The 18640-nt window shown below is 35.8% G+C and overlaps 1 protein-coding gene across 6 annotated transcripts in view; it reads right to left on the bottom strand.

Annotated features, from left to right (window-relative positions):
- PCNX1 (pecanex 1) overlaps positions 1-18640 on the bottom strand; it is a 187594-nt gene that overhangs the window by 75993 nt on the left and 92961 nt on the right. For 4 of the 6 annotated variants that reach the window (XM_064292658.1, XM_064292659.1, XM_064292661.1 and 1 more), the window contains 5 exons: positions 16865-16955; positions 14752-14809; positions 14059-14276; positions 4717-4870; positions 1717-1749 (listed from right to left, as the gene is read on the bottom strand). In XM_064292658.1, the coding sequence (XP_064148728.1) occupies positions 1717-1749; positions 4717-4870; positions 14059-14276; positions 14752-14809; positions 16865-16955 (554 nt within the window). The remainder of the gene's footprint in view (positions 1-1716; positions 1750-4716; positions 4871-14058; positions 14277-14751; positions 14810-16864; positions 16956-18640) is intronic. The other 2 variants (XM_064292660.1, XM_064292662.1) reach the window with 1 other exon arrangement.

The following is an 18640-nucleotide window of genomic DNA, read 5'->3' as shown; positions in this document are numbered from 1 at the left end:
CAATATTGTGAAAGACAAATCCTGAGGAATTAAACCAGTTGCTATCGAGTCAATTCTGACTCATGGTGATCCCATATGTGTCAGAGTAGAGCTGTGTTCTGTAGGGTTTTCAATAGTTGATTTTTTGGAAATAGATTCCCAGGGCTTCCTTCCAAGGTGTCTCTAGGTAGACTACAGCAGCCTGGTGCGTTAACCATTCGCATCGCTGAGGGACTCCACTGAGGAATTGCTCCAGTAAAAGAGACTAAAGAGACCAAATGCACGATCAAGAAATTTCAACTGCCAATTGAGACAGGGGGCAAAATTTCAATAAGATCTGTAGATTAGATAACAGTACTGTATCAATGTTAATGTACTGATTTTGATTAATTATAGTAATGTAAAGGACCACCGCTTGTCTGTTGGTTTGTTGTACAGTGGTGGCTTGTGTGTTGCTACGATGCTAGGAGCTATGCAAACAATATTTGAAATACTAGCGGGGCCACCCATGGTGAACAGGTTTCAGTGGAGCCTCCAGACTAAAAATAGACTAGAAAGAAAGGACTGACAATCTACTTCCAAAAATTAGCCAGTGAAAACCCTATGGATCACAACAGAATACTATCTGATATAGTGCTGGTAGATGAGTCCCCTAGGTTGGAAGGCACTCAAGACACACAGAGTCTACAACGGACTCAAGTATACCAATGACCATGAAGACACTGCAAGTAGGCAACGTTTCATTCTGTTATATATGACTTGATGGCACCTAACAATAGCAATAAAAAGGAATTTATATTGTTTCTAGGAACCACATACTGAGGTATTTAGAGGTAAAGAGGTACTTGGAGGTAAAGGGGTATCATGCCTGGAACTCCCTTTCAAACAGTTCAGATAAGCATGTATATGGCCGTGGTGGTGGGTATGTGTTTAGAGAGAGATAGAAAGGGGTTAAGCAAATATGGGGAATGTTAACATAGAGAAACTGGGTGAAGAGTATTAGGAATTCTTTGTACTATCACTGCAACTTTTCTGTACCTGGAAATTACGTCAAAATAAAAAGGTAAAGGAAAAGCAATGCTTCCATATATTATTATACTTCAAAAAATTCTTACAAAGTAATACATGTAATCAGTCAAAAGAAAATTGTTTGCCTCTTTGTTGTTTTGCTTCTCTATTCCCGTTTTTAAGTACTCCAGTACATGAATAAAAAAAAAATGATATTCAAGAAAGGAAGAAGTATCAATATAAACTGTTCCCAGAGTCTATGTTCTTGAACTACTTTAATGAGAATGGCCTCTAGTCTTTCTACTAAACAAATAACTCCTAAGTTAGGTCTAAAACTGGACCATACTTTCACAATAAATACATTTTTCCTACTTCAAAATTCTGTGTTTGAATACGTATTCACGATTACTGAAAATCTGTTAAGTGAAAATTATCAAATAGTCATGAGTTTATATGACCCCTGTCTACCTAATCGATAACCTCCTCCTGAAACAAGCTGTCAAACAATGAATTACTATGCTCCTTTTCAACCAAGATTTAGAGTCCACAAGTACAATGCCATTCTATCTCATATAATAAGTCACCTATTTTCTAGCAGTGCCAAATCTTAGAGGAGAAAATAGTAACATAAATCTTAATCCAATCTGACACATGCCAAAAAGGAAAAGAAAAAAAGGCTTTGATGGATGTTACGGAACTGTGAGTTACAGAAATATCAGAGTGACTTACGTGTCTGGGAGAAGAAGAATCTGGTTGAACACTCTACAAGTAAAACAGAAAGACAGATTATACTACTGAAGCCCTGGTAATTTATAAACAACTTTCAAAATGCCTGAGATGATTTTAAGTAAATATACCATGATAAGAAACAGCCCACATTAATTCTGTTCCACAGATGAAACATTAATTCCAGATACTGGTGTCACCATGGCATTAAAAATACCCTAAATCTTCCCTGACTCAAACTTATTAAGGTTAATAATTTGCATCTAGCTTAATGTTTCTGAAATGGCACATGGTATGGCATTAGCAGTAAGATCTATCTTACAATTTGGCTTGTTACTATACATAAATAAGTATACTTACTGTAGAATCCTTTCTCATGTAGTATCACTTCATTTAGGAAACACACAATAACACAGTTAGTTTATAAGACGAATCCTAGTTCTGTCTGCAAATTCCAACCTCACAAAACAATCCAATGATACATGTATTAAATATATTATCTGTATTTTCACATCAAAATGATCAAATTATAAGCTATATCCTTTTAAGAGACTTTATTAACGTCCCGTTAAAATCTCAAAAGGTACTATGCAGATACTTCCTAAATCATGACTTTTCTCTCAGGTTCAAATTCATTTCCAGTGGCACACCAAACAACTTCACTAAGATGGTCTCTCACCAACCTCTAATTCTACATTGGACCAATACCGCATCGTCTGGCATGTGGCCCTTGGCTGGATTTGAGCCCAGGTTAAACTTTCAACTCCAATGCAAATCCTCTAAAAGCTTCTGTTCCTACCTTTCTTATTTCTGTTCATATTACTATTCTTCTAGCCAACTAGGTTCAAAAATCTCAGTCATCTTTTACCTTTTCCACATCTAACCATATTAACCTAAGAGTAGTAGACACAATCAATGAGATAAAGGAGACTGAAGCCAAGGAATAAATTTAAATGGTTTAAGGCATAAAGGAATGGATTAAGGTGGCTGCAATGAAAGGCAAGAACAGAGGCCAGGAATTTTAACACAGAATTACCAAAATTAATCAAAGACTCTGGGTTACTTGTTATGAAGGATCAAGGAGGAAGGAGCAGAGGTGCTAAGATTTTGAGTCAGTACCCCATTGTCAAAAGCAAAGGAATTGGAAAAGGGAGACATTTTATCAGAAGGTGACGATGTGCTATTTAAAAAATGTATGCCATTGTCTGTTAGATATAAAGGACTAAAGCTTGCAAAAGAGGTGAAAACACGGAGCTATAAATCTGGACATCGTTCATACATAGAGTCAAAGTAATAAAAGGGGATGGCTTCAATGGCAGGGAATTGCAAACAGAGAAGATGACCAAATGAAGCTGTAGAGAATTCCATAAATTAAGAAGTGGCTGAAAGAACAAAAAGGCATCAACAGAGGAAAATATTGTTATCTTCAAAGTAGGAAAATCATCAGAGTTGTATAAAGTCACAGGTCAGTCCTGAGAAGAATACAAAAATGAGAGACAGGATTAATAGGTATTAAATCATACAGCTCTCATAGAGAATGAAGACTAAGAAAAGGATACCAGGTTTGGCAATTTAGAGATCATCAGCAACCACAAAGTACTGTAAACTCAGTACTTCAATGAGGAAAGACGGTATAGATGGGTCTTGAAATGGAGTGGTTGACCTGGGTGACTTACTTGAGATGGCTAGCTATAAGTGGAGAGAGAAAAAGGAAGACAGGATAGCTGATATAGTGAACAGAACGAAGCTAATAGTTTTCAGAATCGGGGAGAGCTCTGCATATTAGCATAAAAAACAGGCAAATAAAGAATACAAAGCAAGGGTATTTACAGATTAAGAACAAAAGGGAAGGAAACTGCCCACAAAGACAGGAATGGAAAAAATTGGGGTAACTGATTTTGCATGGATGGTGAAGAATCTGGTTTTACATGAGTTGACAATGTATCTGATTCCTCCATTTCTTGAAAGCTTAAAATTGATAGCACTTAGAATTTTAGAGATACTATTAAAACAGTAACAAAGGGGCATCAGCCTTCTATTTTCAATGCCCTAAAAGAATATACACACTAAGTTTTGTCATTATTATACTGTTATGGATTGAATTGTGACTCCCAAAAATATGCGTACCAATTTGGCTAGGTCATGATTCCCAGTATTGTGTGATTGTCTACCATTTTGTCATCTGATGTAATTTCCCTGTGTGTTGCAAATCCTCATCTCCACCTGTGGCTGATGAGGCAAGATTAGATTATGTTAAAGAGGATTAGGGTGGAATGTAACACCTTTGCTCAGGTCACATCCCTGATCCAATGCAAAGGGAGTTTCCCTTGGGTGTGCCCTGCATCACCTTTTATCTTACAAGAGACAAAAGGAAAGGAAAGGGAGCAGAGAGTAGGGGACCTCATACCATCAAGAAAGCAGTGCCAGGAGCAGAGCACACCCTTTGGACCTGGGATTCCTGCATGAATAAGCTCCTAGACCAAGGAAAGTTTCATGACAAGAACCTTGCTCCAGAGCCAACAGAGAGAGAAAGCCTTCCCCTGGGGCTGATGCCCTGAATTTAGACTTCTTTAGCCTACTAGACTGTGAGAGAATAAACTTCTGTTTATTGAAGCCATCTGCTTTTGGTATTTCTGTTATAGCAACACTACATAACTAAGACATACACCTACCAATGACAGATTTTAATAAATCTCACCTACAGAAGACTCAAAGAATGGAACTGGGAGACTTCCAAGAACGCATATTCTTATTTTTTACAAATGCCCAAATATTTTCTTTTAATACAAAGAAAATATTTAGGGAGCTCCATTTATATAGCATTAACTTTAAAGTTTACTGTCCTATTTTGTTCCCTACAAAATGGTATGTAAGGTACATATCCAAGAAAAATAAGTCTAAAAATTAATATCTTACTATATAATTCAGTGAATGATATGAAATCTTCTGCCTTTTAACACAAGTTATTATTCTCTAGCATGAAAAGAAGAGAGATGCTGATACCTTGAGTAGTGAGTAGTGGCAGCTGGCTATCACCAGGCAGAACTGGAAGACCCAGATATCTCTGAAAAAGCCTTGTATGAGAAGAATAGATCCCAAAAAAGCCACAAGAATAGCCAGAATGACAGCTAACCCATTTTCCAGGATCTCACGATTTCTGCAAACAAAAAAATTGATGAGTAAGGTAAATGTATCATAAGAAAATAACCACAGTGGGTTTAACAGAGACAATATCAATATGAAGCTCATCGTATGATTGCTGACGTGACTTTCTGGTACTAAATCTGAGTAAGTTTTTTTTTTTTTTAAAGTTGTCAAATCCAATTGCTTTTTCTTTTAATTTATTTTTATTGTGGTAAAAATATAACAAAACATTTGTCAATTCAATAGTATTTACATGTATAATTCAGTGACATGACTATGTCCATCATGTTGTGCAGCTACCACCACTATCTTTCTACAAATTGCTCCACCACCATTAACAGAAGCTCAGTGCCCTCTAAGGCAAGACTCTCCCTTCCCTCTCCCACCCAACTCTGGTAACCACTAATCAACTTTGGTCTCATTTGCCTATTTCACATAAGTGGAATCATACAATATTTGTCCTTTTGTGACTAAAGTATTTTCTCTCAGCACAGTGCTTTCAAGGAGCCCTGGTGGTGTCATGGTTAAGAGCTATGGATGCTAACCAAAAGGTCAGCAGTTTGAATCCACCAGTCGCTCTTGGAAGCCCTATGGGGCAGTTCTACTCTGTCTGATAGGGTTGCTAAAGTCAGAATCTACTTGAAAGCAATGGGTTTGGCTTTTTTTTTGTTGTTTTTTTAATGCTTCCAAGGTTCATCCATGTGTTGTGCATTGCTGAGTTGATTCTGACTAATAGTGACCTTATAAGACAGAGTAGAACTGCCCCATAGGGTTTCCTAGGCTGTAATTTTTATGGAAGCAGATCGCCTGGTTTTTTCTTCCCCCCCAGAGCTGCTGATGGGTTCGAACTACGGACCTTTCAGTTAGCAGCCAAGCATTAACTTCATTCTTCTTTATGTGGCTGAGTAATATTTTGAATAAGGTTTCATCACACTTAAAAAGGAAACTAGTTTCATGTGGAAACAACACAAATTCTTATATTGGATTATGAAGTCTGAATTAAAATAAGTAATATAGTTTTCATTTGTATTAATGAACTTCCACCTTTTTAATATACGCTTTTCTGTCAAATTTGGTGCAAAATAACTGATCAACTCTAATGACAAATCAAGTAGATATATAAAAAGCAAGTTAAGTTTACAAAACAAAATTTCAAAATAATTTCAGAAAATTCGATTTAAAACACTTATTTTTTAATCCAATACTAAGTGGTTTTGTTCTTCCATTTTCCAGTTATCTAAAATAATCCAGAAAATTCACTTACTAGAATTACTTAAGTACAGGTTCTACATATTCTTGAGCATGATGGCAGTGATAATGACTTATTAATTCTGCCTTCTGTCAAAGCTGCTCAGACGATGTCGTCAAACTGACAGTAATGCAAAAGAAACAATATGATGCCCAAGATAACTACATACAGCATTGGGAATGATTTTTTATGTAACATATATGTAAGATGTCTTATATAAAAAAATAAGTTATGTCTCATTACTTCTTGGGCAAACTTTATTCACAAAATGTTAAACAAATACTTATAAAAGTCATGTTCTTAAAGATATATTTAATAACACAGAAAAATGCTCAGCATGTTTACTATAAAGAGCAGGATACCAAACTGCATATACAGCAGAAGTGGTTATTGAAAAATGTACACATATGTTGAAAAAGAGAATATACCAAAATAATACAAATAATAAGAATTAACTCTGGGTGAAGGAATTATGGTTGGCCTCTGTCTTCAAGGAAACCCTGGTGGCATAGTGGTTAAATGCTACAGCTGCTAGCCAAAAGGTCAACAGTTTGAATCCACCAGGTGCTCCTTGGAAACCATATGGGGCAGTGCTACTCTGTCCTATAGGGTTGCTATGAGTCGGAATCGGCTCGACAGCAGTGGGTTTTTTGGTTTTTCTGTCTTCAAACCTTTCTACACAATATTTAAATTTTCTTAAAGGGTAAATAATCACATTTAAAACTTCAAATTTTTTTATTATTATTACCCAATGCCATATTTATAATCATCAATTGGACCTAAAAAATTAACATATCTATACTATTTTATTTAATAGTTCTACCAGGTTAAAACAAGTTCAACGGTATTTTTGAAGCAATAAATTATTGCTCTCTCCTTTTGTTCTTATATAGCAGTTATGGAACTTCAGATTTGCCAAATCTAATAGTTACTTTTTAATTCTTGTCCTGCCTTGCTGAACTGCATACTAATGTCAAACTCCTTCTTTTCATTGAAAATCTGCTTTTCTTTAGCTTTAAGTTTTTAATTTTGATGAATCCAATTTATCTGTTTGTTCTTTTATTGATCCTGTTTTTTGTGTCATATCTAAGGAATTTTGCCTTAACCTAACATTTTCAGGTTTTTTAACATCACAAAAATAGTCTACGTTTTTCTTGAAGTTTTATGTTTTACATGTAGACCTATAATCCACTTTAATTTTTGTAACATCGTGCAAGATATGGATCCCAGTTCATTTTAATTGCATATGTAAAACCAATTGTTTCAGCATTATTTGTTGAAAACCCTATCCTTATCCTCTTCATTGACTTGGGAAATTATTTTAATGCCATTTGAACCTGGAGTTTTCTTTGTGGGAAGGATTTTCACTACAACTTCAACTTATTTGATAGATATAGGCCTATAAAGGTTATGTATTTCTTCCAGGATGAGCTTGATAATTACATTTGTTTTGAGTAATTTGTCCATTTCATCTGCTCTTCATCAAATTTATTTGCAAATAGTTGGTCATAATATTCCCTTATTATCTATTAATACCTACACAATTTGTAGAGATGTCACAACTCACATTCCTGGTGTTGGTAATTTGTGTCTTTTCTTTTTTCCCCTCCCCATTCGGCCTGGCTAAAGGCTTATCAATTTAAGTGATCTCAAACAAGCAGCTTTTAGTTTGTTTAGATTTCTCTATTGTTTTTCTGTTTCCTCATTGGTTTCCAACTTGTTCTTATTTTCTTTCTTCTGCTTACTTTGAGTTTAATTTGCTTTTCTCTCTTTTTCTAGTTTCTTAACCATCATGTGTCTGTCAGTTTGTCATACTGTGGTGGCTTGTGTGTTGCTGTAATCCTAGAAGCTATGGCACCAGTATTTAAAATACCAGCAGGGTCATCCATGGTGGACAGGTTTCAGACTAAGACCAGGAAGAAGGACCTGGTAGTCTACTTCTCAAACACTTGCAAGTGAAAACCTTATGGATAGAGAACACTGTCTGATACAGTGTTGGGAGATGACCTCCTCAGGTTGGAAGGCACTCAAAACACCACTGGGGAAGAGCTGCCTCCTCAAAATAGAGTTGACCTTAATGACATAGATGGAGTAAAGGTTTCAGGACCTTCATTTGCTGATGTGGCACAAAGTATAAACCTAGGACAATTAGAAGTTGTCAAAAATGAAATGGAATGCATAAAGATCGATATCCTAGGCATTAGTAACTGAAATGGGCTGGTAATGGCCATTCTGAATTGGACAATCATGTGGTCTACTATGCTGGGAACGACGAAGAGGGACGGCATGGCATTTATTATCAAAAAGAACATTTCAAGATCTACCCTGAAGTACTGAAGTACAGTGCTGTCAGTGATAGGATAATATCCACACACCTACAAAGAAGACTGGACCCTAGTGGTACAATGGTTAGAAGCTCAGGCTGTTAACCAAAAGACCAACAGTTCAGATCTACCAGCTGCTCCTTGGAAACCTGATGGGGCAGTTCTACTCTATCCTACAGAGTCACACTGAGTCAGAATCAACTCAATGGCAAAAGGCAACAGGACAAAGAAAACCAGTTAATACAACTATTCTTAAATTTACAAACCAACCACTAATGCCAAAGATTAGGAAATTGAATATTTTTATCAACTTCTGCAGTCTGAAACTGATCAAACATGCAATCAGGATGCACTGATAATACTGGTGTTTGGAATGCGAAAGCTGGAAATCAAGAAGGACCCGTAGTTGGAAAATACGGCGTTGGTGTTAGAAACAATGCTGGAGATCACATGATAGAATTTTGCAAGACCAATCACCTATTCATTCTAAGTACTTTTTTTCAACAACATAAATTGCCAACTATACACGTGGACCTCACCGGACGGAAAACACGGGGATCAAATTGAACACATCTGTGGAAAGAGGCAATCAGAAAAAGGCCAGGGGCCAACTGCGGAACAGACCACCAATTGCTCATATGCAAATTCAAAATGAAGTTGAAGAAAATTACAGCAAGTGCACAAGAGCCAAGATAGGACCTTGAGTATATCCCACCTGAATTTATAGACCACCTTAAGAACAGATTTGATACCTTGAACACTAATGACCAAAGACCAGATGAATTATGGGATGACATCAAGGATTTCATAAAGAAATCAAAAGGTCATTAAAAAGACAGGAAAGAAAGAAAATATCAAAATGGACGTCAGAAGAGGCTCTAAAGCAAATGAAGAAATGATGAAGTAGAAGAGCTAAACAGATTTCAAAGAGCGGCTCAAGAGGACAAAGAAAGTATTACAATGAAATGTGCCAGCCATGGAACTAGAAAACCCAGAGGACGCACTTAGCATTGCTCAAGCTGAAAGAACTGAAGAAAAAATTCAAGCCTCAAGTTGCAATTATGAAGGGTTCTAAGGGCAAAACATTGAACGACACAGGAAACATCAAAAGAGGATGGAAGGAATTCTCAGAGTCACTGTAACAAAAATAATTGGTCAGTGTTCAACCATTTCAAAAGGTAGCGTATGATAAAGAATCGATAGTTTTGAACAAAGAAGTCCAAGCTGCATTGAAGGTTCTGGGAATTGACAGAAAACCAACTGAGCTGTTTCAACAAACGGACGCAGCACTGGAGGTGCTCACTTGTCTGTGCCAAGAAATTTGGAAGACAGCTACCTGGCCAACTGACTGGAAGGGATCCAATGTTTGCCCATTTAATAGAAAAGTGATTCAACAGATTGCAGAAATGATAAAATAATATCATTCATATCACACATAAGTAAAATTCTGCTGCAGATTAGATTATTCAAAAGTGGCTACATCAGTATACTGACAGGGAAATGTCAGGAATTCAAGCTGCCAGATTCAGAATAGGTCGTAGAACCAGGGATATCATTGCTGATGTCAGATGGATCTTGGCTGAAAGTAGAGAATACCAGAAGGATGTTTTATTGACTATACAAAGGCATTTGATTGTGTGGATCATAACAAATTATGGATAATATTGAGACGAATGCGAATTCCCACAACCGTGCTCATGCAGAACCTGTACATAGACCCAAGAAGCAGTCATTCGAATAGAACAAGGGGTTACTGCATGGTTCAAAATCAGGAACGGTGTTTGTTAGGGTTGCATCCTTTCACCATACTTATGCAATCCGTATGCTGAGTAATTTTACTTGGATCCACAATCAACACCCACGGAAGGTAAAGTCACTGACTTGAGACCTCTCTTCTTTTCTAAGGTGGTCATTAATGTTACAGACTTTCCGAAGTACTGTCTTAGTGGTATTTCAAAAATTCTGATATGTTGTGTTTTCATTTTCATTCAATTCAAAACACTTCCCAACTTATCTCAATTTCTTCTTTGATCCATGGGTTATTTAGAAGTTTCCAATTATTGAGGGAATTTTCCAGAATGTTTTTATTAATGTATTAATTCCTTTGTGTTCAGACAGCACACTATGTATGACTTAAATCCTTTTAAATTTATTAAAAATTATTTAATGGCCCAGATTATGGTCTGTCTTGGTCAATGTTCTGTGTGCACTTAAAAGAACGTATATTCTATTGTTATGAGCGGAGTCAATATAGCTACCAGTCAGCTCAAGGTGGTTGATAGCATTGTTCAAGTCTATTATATCCTTGCTAATTTTCTACATACTTGTTCTATGAACTGTTGAGAAAGGGGTGATGAAACAGACTGTAATTGTGGATTTGTCTCTTCCTCCTTCTAGTTCTATCAGCTTCTGTTTCATGTACTTTGAAGTTCTGTTATTAGGTGTATTTAGGATTATTTTGTCCTGTTGATTAATTGGCCCCCTTTATCATTATGAAAGAATCTTTTTTATCCCTAGAAATGTTCTTTGCTCTGAAAGCTACTTTGATATGAATATAGCCAGCAACTCCAGCTTTCTTTTTATTAGTGTTAGCATGCAACATCTTTTTCCATTCTTTTACTCTTAACCTCTTTCTTTTACTTAAAGTGCATTTCTTGCAGGCAGCATATAGTTGAGTCTTGGTTTTTTCAATCCAATCTGACAACTTCTGACTCTACTGTCTTGTCATTCGTTTCCAACCTGCCCCATCTGCCCTTTGAATTTCTTTTTCCACCTTCTTTTAGATTACCAGAGTACTATTTATGAATCTATTTTATCTTTTTGTCTCATTAGCAATAACTCTTTCTTTTGTAATTTTAGCAGTCACTTTAGGGTTTATGGTATACATCCGGTCACAGTCTATCTTCAAGTGATATTATACCACTTCACATATAAAAACCTTACAGTAGTGCATTTTTATTTCTCTCCTGGATTTTATGTTATTAGTGTCATAAATTTTATTTTTAGATACGTTGTAATCCCCACAATACATTGTTACTATTTTTGCTTAAACTATGAATTATCACTTAAGGAGATTTAATTAATAAGAAAAAAAAATTGTATTTATCCATGTAGTTATTTACCATTTCCAGTGATCTTTGCTCCTTTGAAAAGATCTATATTCCCATTTGGTATCTTTTTTTTTTTTCTCTGCCTGAAAGACATCTTTTAACATTTTTTGTAGAGTGGGACTGCAGGTGATAGATTTTTTCATTTTTCCTAAATCTGAAAAGGTCTGTAATTCACCTCAGTTTTTCAAAGACATTTTTCAAATATCTTTTGAAAGAATTCTAGGTTGACAGTTTTCTTTTAATACTTTAAAGATGCTGCTCCACTGTCTTCTTGCTTCCATGATTTCCAGTTATAAAAATCTGATGTCTTCCCCATCTCTGATTCTCTGTAGGAAACAGGTCTTTTTCTGTGGCAGCTTTTAAGACTTTATCACCGGTTTTGAGGAATTATAATGTGCCCCGGTGTAGTTTTCTTCATGTTCCTTGTGCTTGGGGTTCGCTGAGCTTCTTGGATGTGTGCATTTACAGTTTTCATCAAATTTGGAAAGTTTTCTGCCATTAATTTTTCAAAAATTGTTTTTGTCCCACAGCTCAGTCTCTTTCATTTTCTTTTTGTTCTCTTTTGTTGGGGAGTGACAGGAGGATTCTTTTTTTATCTTTTGGAGAGTTTCTACTGGTATGCTTTCAAATTCACTTTTCTTCTGCAATGTCTAATCCGCCATTAATTCCACTCAGTGTGATTTTTTTATCTCATATATTACTTTTCATATGTAAAAGTTTGATTTTGGACTTTTATTATATCTTTCTTGTCTCTATTTTTTAACAAATGGAATAGAGTTATAACTATTTTAATGTCCTTGTTTGCTAATTCCAGTATGTGTGTCAGTTATAGGTTAATTCTGATTGATTTATTATTTTCCTTATTATAGGCTATGCTTTTCTGCTTCTTTGCAAGCCAATCTTTGACTGGCTGCCAGACACTGTGAAATTTATCTTGGTGGTGCTGAGTATTTCTAGACTCCTGTAAATCTTATGGTCCCTGGATGCTGCAAATGGTTAACACACTCAGCTGCTTAACCAAAAGGTTGGAGGTCTGAGTCCACCCCAGAGGCACCTTAGAAGTCCTGGTGGCACAGTGGCTAAGAGCTCAGGCTGCTAACCAAAAGGTCAGCAGTTCAAATCCACCAGCTGCTCCTTGGAAATCCTATGGGGCAGTTCTACTCTGTCCTGTAGAATCTCTATGAGTCATAATCAACTCGAGAGGAAAGAGTTTGTTTTTTGGTTTAGAGGCACCTTGGAAGAAAATCCTGGCACGCAACCTCTAAAAAATCAGCCATTGAAAACCCTATGGAGCACAGTTCTGCTCTGACATACCTGGGTTCACCATGAGTTGGAATTGACTTAACAGCGACTGGTTTTATAAATATTATGGGGTTTTGTTAAGCTACTTGCAAGCAGTTTGGTCCTTTCAGGTCTTGTTTTTATGACTTGTTATATGGTTCTGGAATAGTGCTCATTCTAGGGCTAATCATACCTCACATCTAAGGCAAGATCTTCCTGACTACATAATGTATCATAAAACATGAATTATGAGTCTTTCTAGTCTGACTGCTGAGAACAGGCACTATTCCTGGCCCTGTGTGAGTGCCAGGCCCTATTCTTCTATCCCTTTCAGATGATTCTTTCCCCGGCCCCCAGCAGTTTCCTCACATGCATGTGTTTATCAGCAGTCGCTCAATACACGAAGAAACCCTCTGGAAATCTCCAGAGTTTTCGCTCAGCAGCTCCCTCCTCTCTGATATTCTGTTCTATGAACTCTAGCTGCCTTAGTCTCCCTGAACTCTTATCTCCATCTCCTCAACTCAAGAGGTTGCTGGGCTCTACCTCAGTTCCCCCTCTCTGTGTGGCAGCCTAGAAACCCTCTTAAGGCAGTAAGCTGGGGCAGCTTTCGGGCTCATATCACTTGTTTCCCACCTCTCAGGGATCACTGTCCTTTGTTGCCTTATGTCCAGTGTCTTAAAAACTACTGTTTCATGTATTTTGTCTGTTTTTGGTTATTTCAGGTAGGAGGTTGAATCCAGTCTTTGTTAGTTCATGTTGACCAGAAGCAGGAATTAGTTATCAAAACTTTAATAGACTAATGTTGTTTACCATTAAGATAGCAGTGCTAAGAAATAGGAAAACAGAAATTTCCTATTATGCCTTTACGTTTAAGACTATATTATCCACAAAATCTACGTAACACACACACATGTACACACATATATAAATGAAAGACCCGTATTACCTATAAGATCAACAGTTCACAGCCTTGAGCCTTTAAATATAGTTGCATGAAGCTTACTGACAATAAAAAAGAATTCTTTGTAGAGACAAAATAAAAGTGCTACAAAAAAAGTTTTCAATGGATTTAAAAGAGTAAATGTTTGGAAGCCCTTACTTCCTTAAATTTTATCACAAGAGAACAAGAAGAGAAAGCACTTTCCAACATGGCAAGCAGGTAAAAACCTCAGTGGGTAATTAGGGACAACTCAAAATGAAATCGTCATGTATCTTTAACATCACATTATATCCTCACCTATCAAACAGGGCCAAAAGTGTGAGTCTGTCAAAGTTAATGCCAATCCATAGTTGGGGCAGGATCCAAAAACGGTAATAGTGTTTAACCTTCTGGGCAGCTTCTTCTGTTGGACCATAAGTAGCTGCCAAGTCAGGGCTTAGATCAATGTCCTGTTGCTCCAACAAGTCTGTGTCGATGGTCAATAATCTATTCAATCGAATCTGTGGAAGAGAAAGCTAAAAGAAAGTCAGAATAGACAGGCTTAAAAAATCTTTAACAAATTCATGATTCAAAGGTTACTCAATCATCTTGTAGACTGTAGGAGCCCTTTAATTCTCTATTCCAGACCACACCTTCTGTATATTTTCCGATCACCAGAAACTACAGGAGGTAACAATGAAAATTAAACTAAAAACAAACCAATCAACAGAGCTTTCAGAAAAGTTTTATTAGGAAGAGTTTGAAGTTCTAAGATTTTATGAACTGTGTAGCCAGTGTGTAATTACTGATTCATAAATATAACTAATGAAACCTCATGATGTTTTATGCATGTTTCTTTCTTTCTTTCTTAACAAAGCACTTACCAGAAGAGATGATTCTGCCATAATTTTCAACAAAACTAACATTTTGTAACTTAATCAATTTTTCTGATTTTTTTATAGGTACTTAATCTGAAAATATACCATTTTACAAAAATAACGGAAAACCTACCACATCATGTGGATAAAATCGAACTGAGGTAGAACTGGATACGTGAGAATCCGTGTCACTAAAATGAATTGAAAAAGACTTTAGGAATAAATAGTTTGTCAATTAGTAGAAAGAAAAAATCTTTAACAACTGGACGCTATTTACACTGTCTTCATTTTTCCATGTAAACTTCTAAATACAAAACAGCATTTCCCTAGAGTTGTGATTAAGAGCAACAGCCAATGAGTTACAGTGCCTATATTCAAATCTCTTCTTCAACTGAATGAGATTCTTGGACAAGTTATCTAACCTCTTTATACCTCAGTTTCCTCATCAGTAACATAATAGTACCTATAACACAAGGTTCTTTAGTATTTAAATGAAATAATCCAAAGAAAGCAATTAACATTTGCCTGGAACCAGTAAATCCACAATAAATTTAAGCTACACTATAATATATATATATATTTTTTTACACTATAATAACCTGCCCATAGCTACAGGGTCACTATTATAGGGTCATTATGAGTTGGAGGAAACCCTAGTGGCGTACTGGTTAAGTGCTGCGGCTGCTAACCAAAGGGTCGGCAGTTCGAATCCGCCAGGCGCTCCTTGGAAACTCTATGGGGCAGTTCTACTCTGTCCTATAGGGTCGCTATGAGTTGGAATTGACTCGACGGCACTGGGTTTGGTTGGGGTTTTTGGTTTATGAGTTGGAATTGATTCAATGGCAACGAGTTTGTGTTTTTGTTTTTATAATAACCCAGGGAGCCCTGGTGGCACAGGGGTTAAAAGCTCAGCTGCTAACCAAAAGGTAAGCAGTTCGAATCCACCAGCCGCTCCTTGGAAACCCTATGGGGCAGTTCTGCTCTGTCCTATAGGGTCGCTATGAGTCGTAATTGACTTGGTAACAACAGGGCTATAATAACCTAGAGCATAACAGTCTAGCTTCCCATAGGTCAGTCAAGTTTAGATTTCAAAATCTGCAGACTTTAACCATATTTATGATGCAAAGGATTTTTCTTCTCTTTGAATTATATTAGACGTGATGCCTTTCCATTCCCACATCCCCAGACTGTTTTCACCAACGCGACACTTAATTCCGTTATAAAATCATGTAACCCTCAATCTAATAATTTTTTTGAAAGAGTGAATACTGAAACTCAACTAAAGAGTTTAAAGAGTATACTTTTCTGAATAGTCTATCTTTACAGAATACAGAGCTGAATGACTGCAAGATCCTTTTGCTTTAAACGGCCCCTGAAGACATAAAAAAACTAAGTGAACTGCCTATAGAGCTTTCACATTTAAAATGTGCCCATTATTAAACTGAACTGTTAAAAAAAAGAATCAAATGACCCTTGTGAAATAAGTGAGCTAATTTAAAAATAAATGAATATCAGGGCAGCAACTTGAAAAGACGAACAGTAAGATTAAAAATTTAGAAAACAAAACTTTAACGCATTCTAAAATTATAATTGATTATGTGATAGGATCAAGATTTCCCATTTCTTATTTGCTTTTCTCCTAACTCCTGCATTATCTTAATTCCTTCTTAAGGGAAAGAAAGAAAAGAAACAATGTAATGATAAAATATGCATTTTAAGCAACTCCGCCTTCTCATTGCTGGTTAAAAAAAAATTTTTAAAACAAAATGAAAGCTGGCTGATCATTTAAAAAGCAACTTTACCAAAACACTTAGAAGGAAATAAAATTTTAAAATTTCATAAAAAAGAAAACTAACAGATGGGTTTTAACTTACATATGTACCTATTTTTCTGATAAGCTTTATCAGTAACATATATTTTATGCTATATGTATATATATAACATACATTGTTAAATTTGAAACTGTTGAAAAACTGTCCCACATTAAGGTCTATAGGAAACTCTGATTTTTTTTTTTTTAAACACAGAATAGCTTTTATTTAAAAAAATAATAATAATGCTTTCTTCTTTCCATAGCAAAAAAAGTTCTACTTTATTCCTTTGGGAAAAAATGCACTATGGCCAATTATTTAAGCCAATATGAACAAATGTTTTCAAAACAATTTTTATATTGTAAGCCTTCAAAATTTTAAACACGGCAAGTAGATGCATGTATACACACACTCCTAATATGACTTCGGACATACCAGATATTGGATGTTCTTCTTGCTGCTGGTTCAAAATTCACAAGTGACATATCACAGCCACCAGTCTCATAGAGCGTAGAAGAGAACTTACCTAGCAAATAAATGATGTTTTTAAAAAGCCATTAGAATACTCAGAATTTTTCCTTCATTATACACTAAATTTCATAGTTATTACATGTTTAAAAACTGTACTATAACCTCCTGATATATTTTTACCACAGTAATGTGCACGTAATTCAGCTTGGGGTGAATTGAAAAGGAATGCTCAACAGTGGAGTAAATGTCAACATATATAATCAGATGTTAAAAGTAAAGGATTTAAGTCAGCCTTGCAATACAAGTCTCATTCTCTTTTCCCCTCCCAACATGTTCTAAATTCAAGTAATCATATGAATAAATTTACTACTCTTTAAAAGTCACCTGACTACTAATTGTGAGTGGCTACTTGCAAGCTGCTTAAGTTTTGAGGTAGTTCAAACCATACAATCAAACTACAAGATAAACTGAATTGTGTGATTGCCTCCCAAGTTGTTTATTTTTAAGACAAAAAGTGTCAAAATGGATCTAAGGAAGTTCAATAATTGAATGGGCAATAATAATGTTGGTGATAGCTAAATTACAGTATTTCATGAGTGTTACTAGTTATAGGATTCTACCATAAAAACTTTATGAAAAATTTAGAATAGCAACTGCTACAACCAAATATTTCTATAAAACTACTAAAAAGTTTAGAAATTATATTGGTTGTAAATAAATACAGGTTAAAAAATAATTCTCTTAATATGAACGCCATAAGATAAAATGATTTCCAATAATAGAATTTAAAAAATCTGGAAACTGCCTGAACTCCATTCTTTACTTTAAGGATCTATGGTGGCCGTATCAATGGAGGGGATAAAGAATAAATAATTGAACACAAATTTCCAGTAGGGCAATGAGATGAACTATATAAACCCATAACCATTTGGGTCTAGTCCAGGTGGCTTTTTGAGGATTTATGAGATAAATTGGAGTATATTATTTTGGGGTGGTAGGGGGGAAGTCAACTACAGAAAATAGAACAATAAAATAAGTAAGACATTTATCTTATGACTCATGGACAGACACTCAAATAATTCTATCTAATAAAGTACTTTTTCTGGTTCTAATCCTCATGAAGACTGGCTGAAATGGTCTATAAACTCCTAATTATTAGTACATTATAGGGTTTTTTTTTTTCCTATTTGTCATTTTTTAAGTCTTTCACTTAAATAAAAATCCTTACTGTGAACTGTTTGCACTGTAGGAACAGAACCGAAATCTGACTTTAGCCCTGCCATCAAGTTGAAATTGACCTCTAAAGTGTCTCATTTTTATATTCCAAAATAATATACTTCTGAGATAAACTGCAGCCCTGGTGGTGCAGTGGTTAAGAGCTCGGCTGCTAAACAAAAGGTCAGCAGCAGTTGGAATTCACCAGCCGCTCCTACGGAAACCCTCTAGTGCAGTTCTACTCTGTTCTATAGGGCCGCTGTGAGTCAGAATCAACTTGACAGCAACAGGTTTGGATTTGGTTTTGGAGATGTATTAGATAAAAGCACTCTGTGAAATGCTCAGTTTATTTGCTGTGTGTAAGGGAGAATTACTCAGCATGTATCTAAGACTGCTTTTTTTCCCCTGTCTTATGAGAGTGATTATTCACTCAATACCTCTAACAGAAACCACACTAATCAACTATGACACTGGTAAACTGGCTACTTCTTACACCTATTACTGAAAAGTTTTTCATGGTAGTAG

The sequence above is a fragment of the Loxodonta africana genome, chromosome 10, assembly GCF_030014295.1.
Source record: "Loxodonta africana isolate mLoxAfr1 chromosome 10, mLoxAfr1.hap2, whole genome shotgun sequence".
NCBI lineage: Eukaryota > Metazoa > Chordata > Mammalia > Proboscidea > Elephantidae > Loxodonta > Loxodonta africana.
The sequence above is the reverse complement of the archived record's forward strand: the minus strand, read 5'-3'. Positions and strand labels throughout refer to the sequence as shown.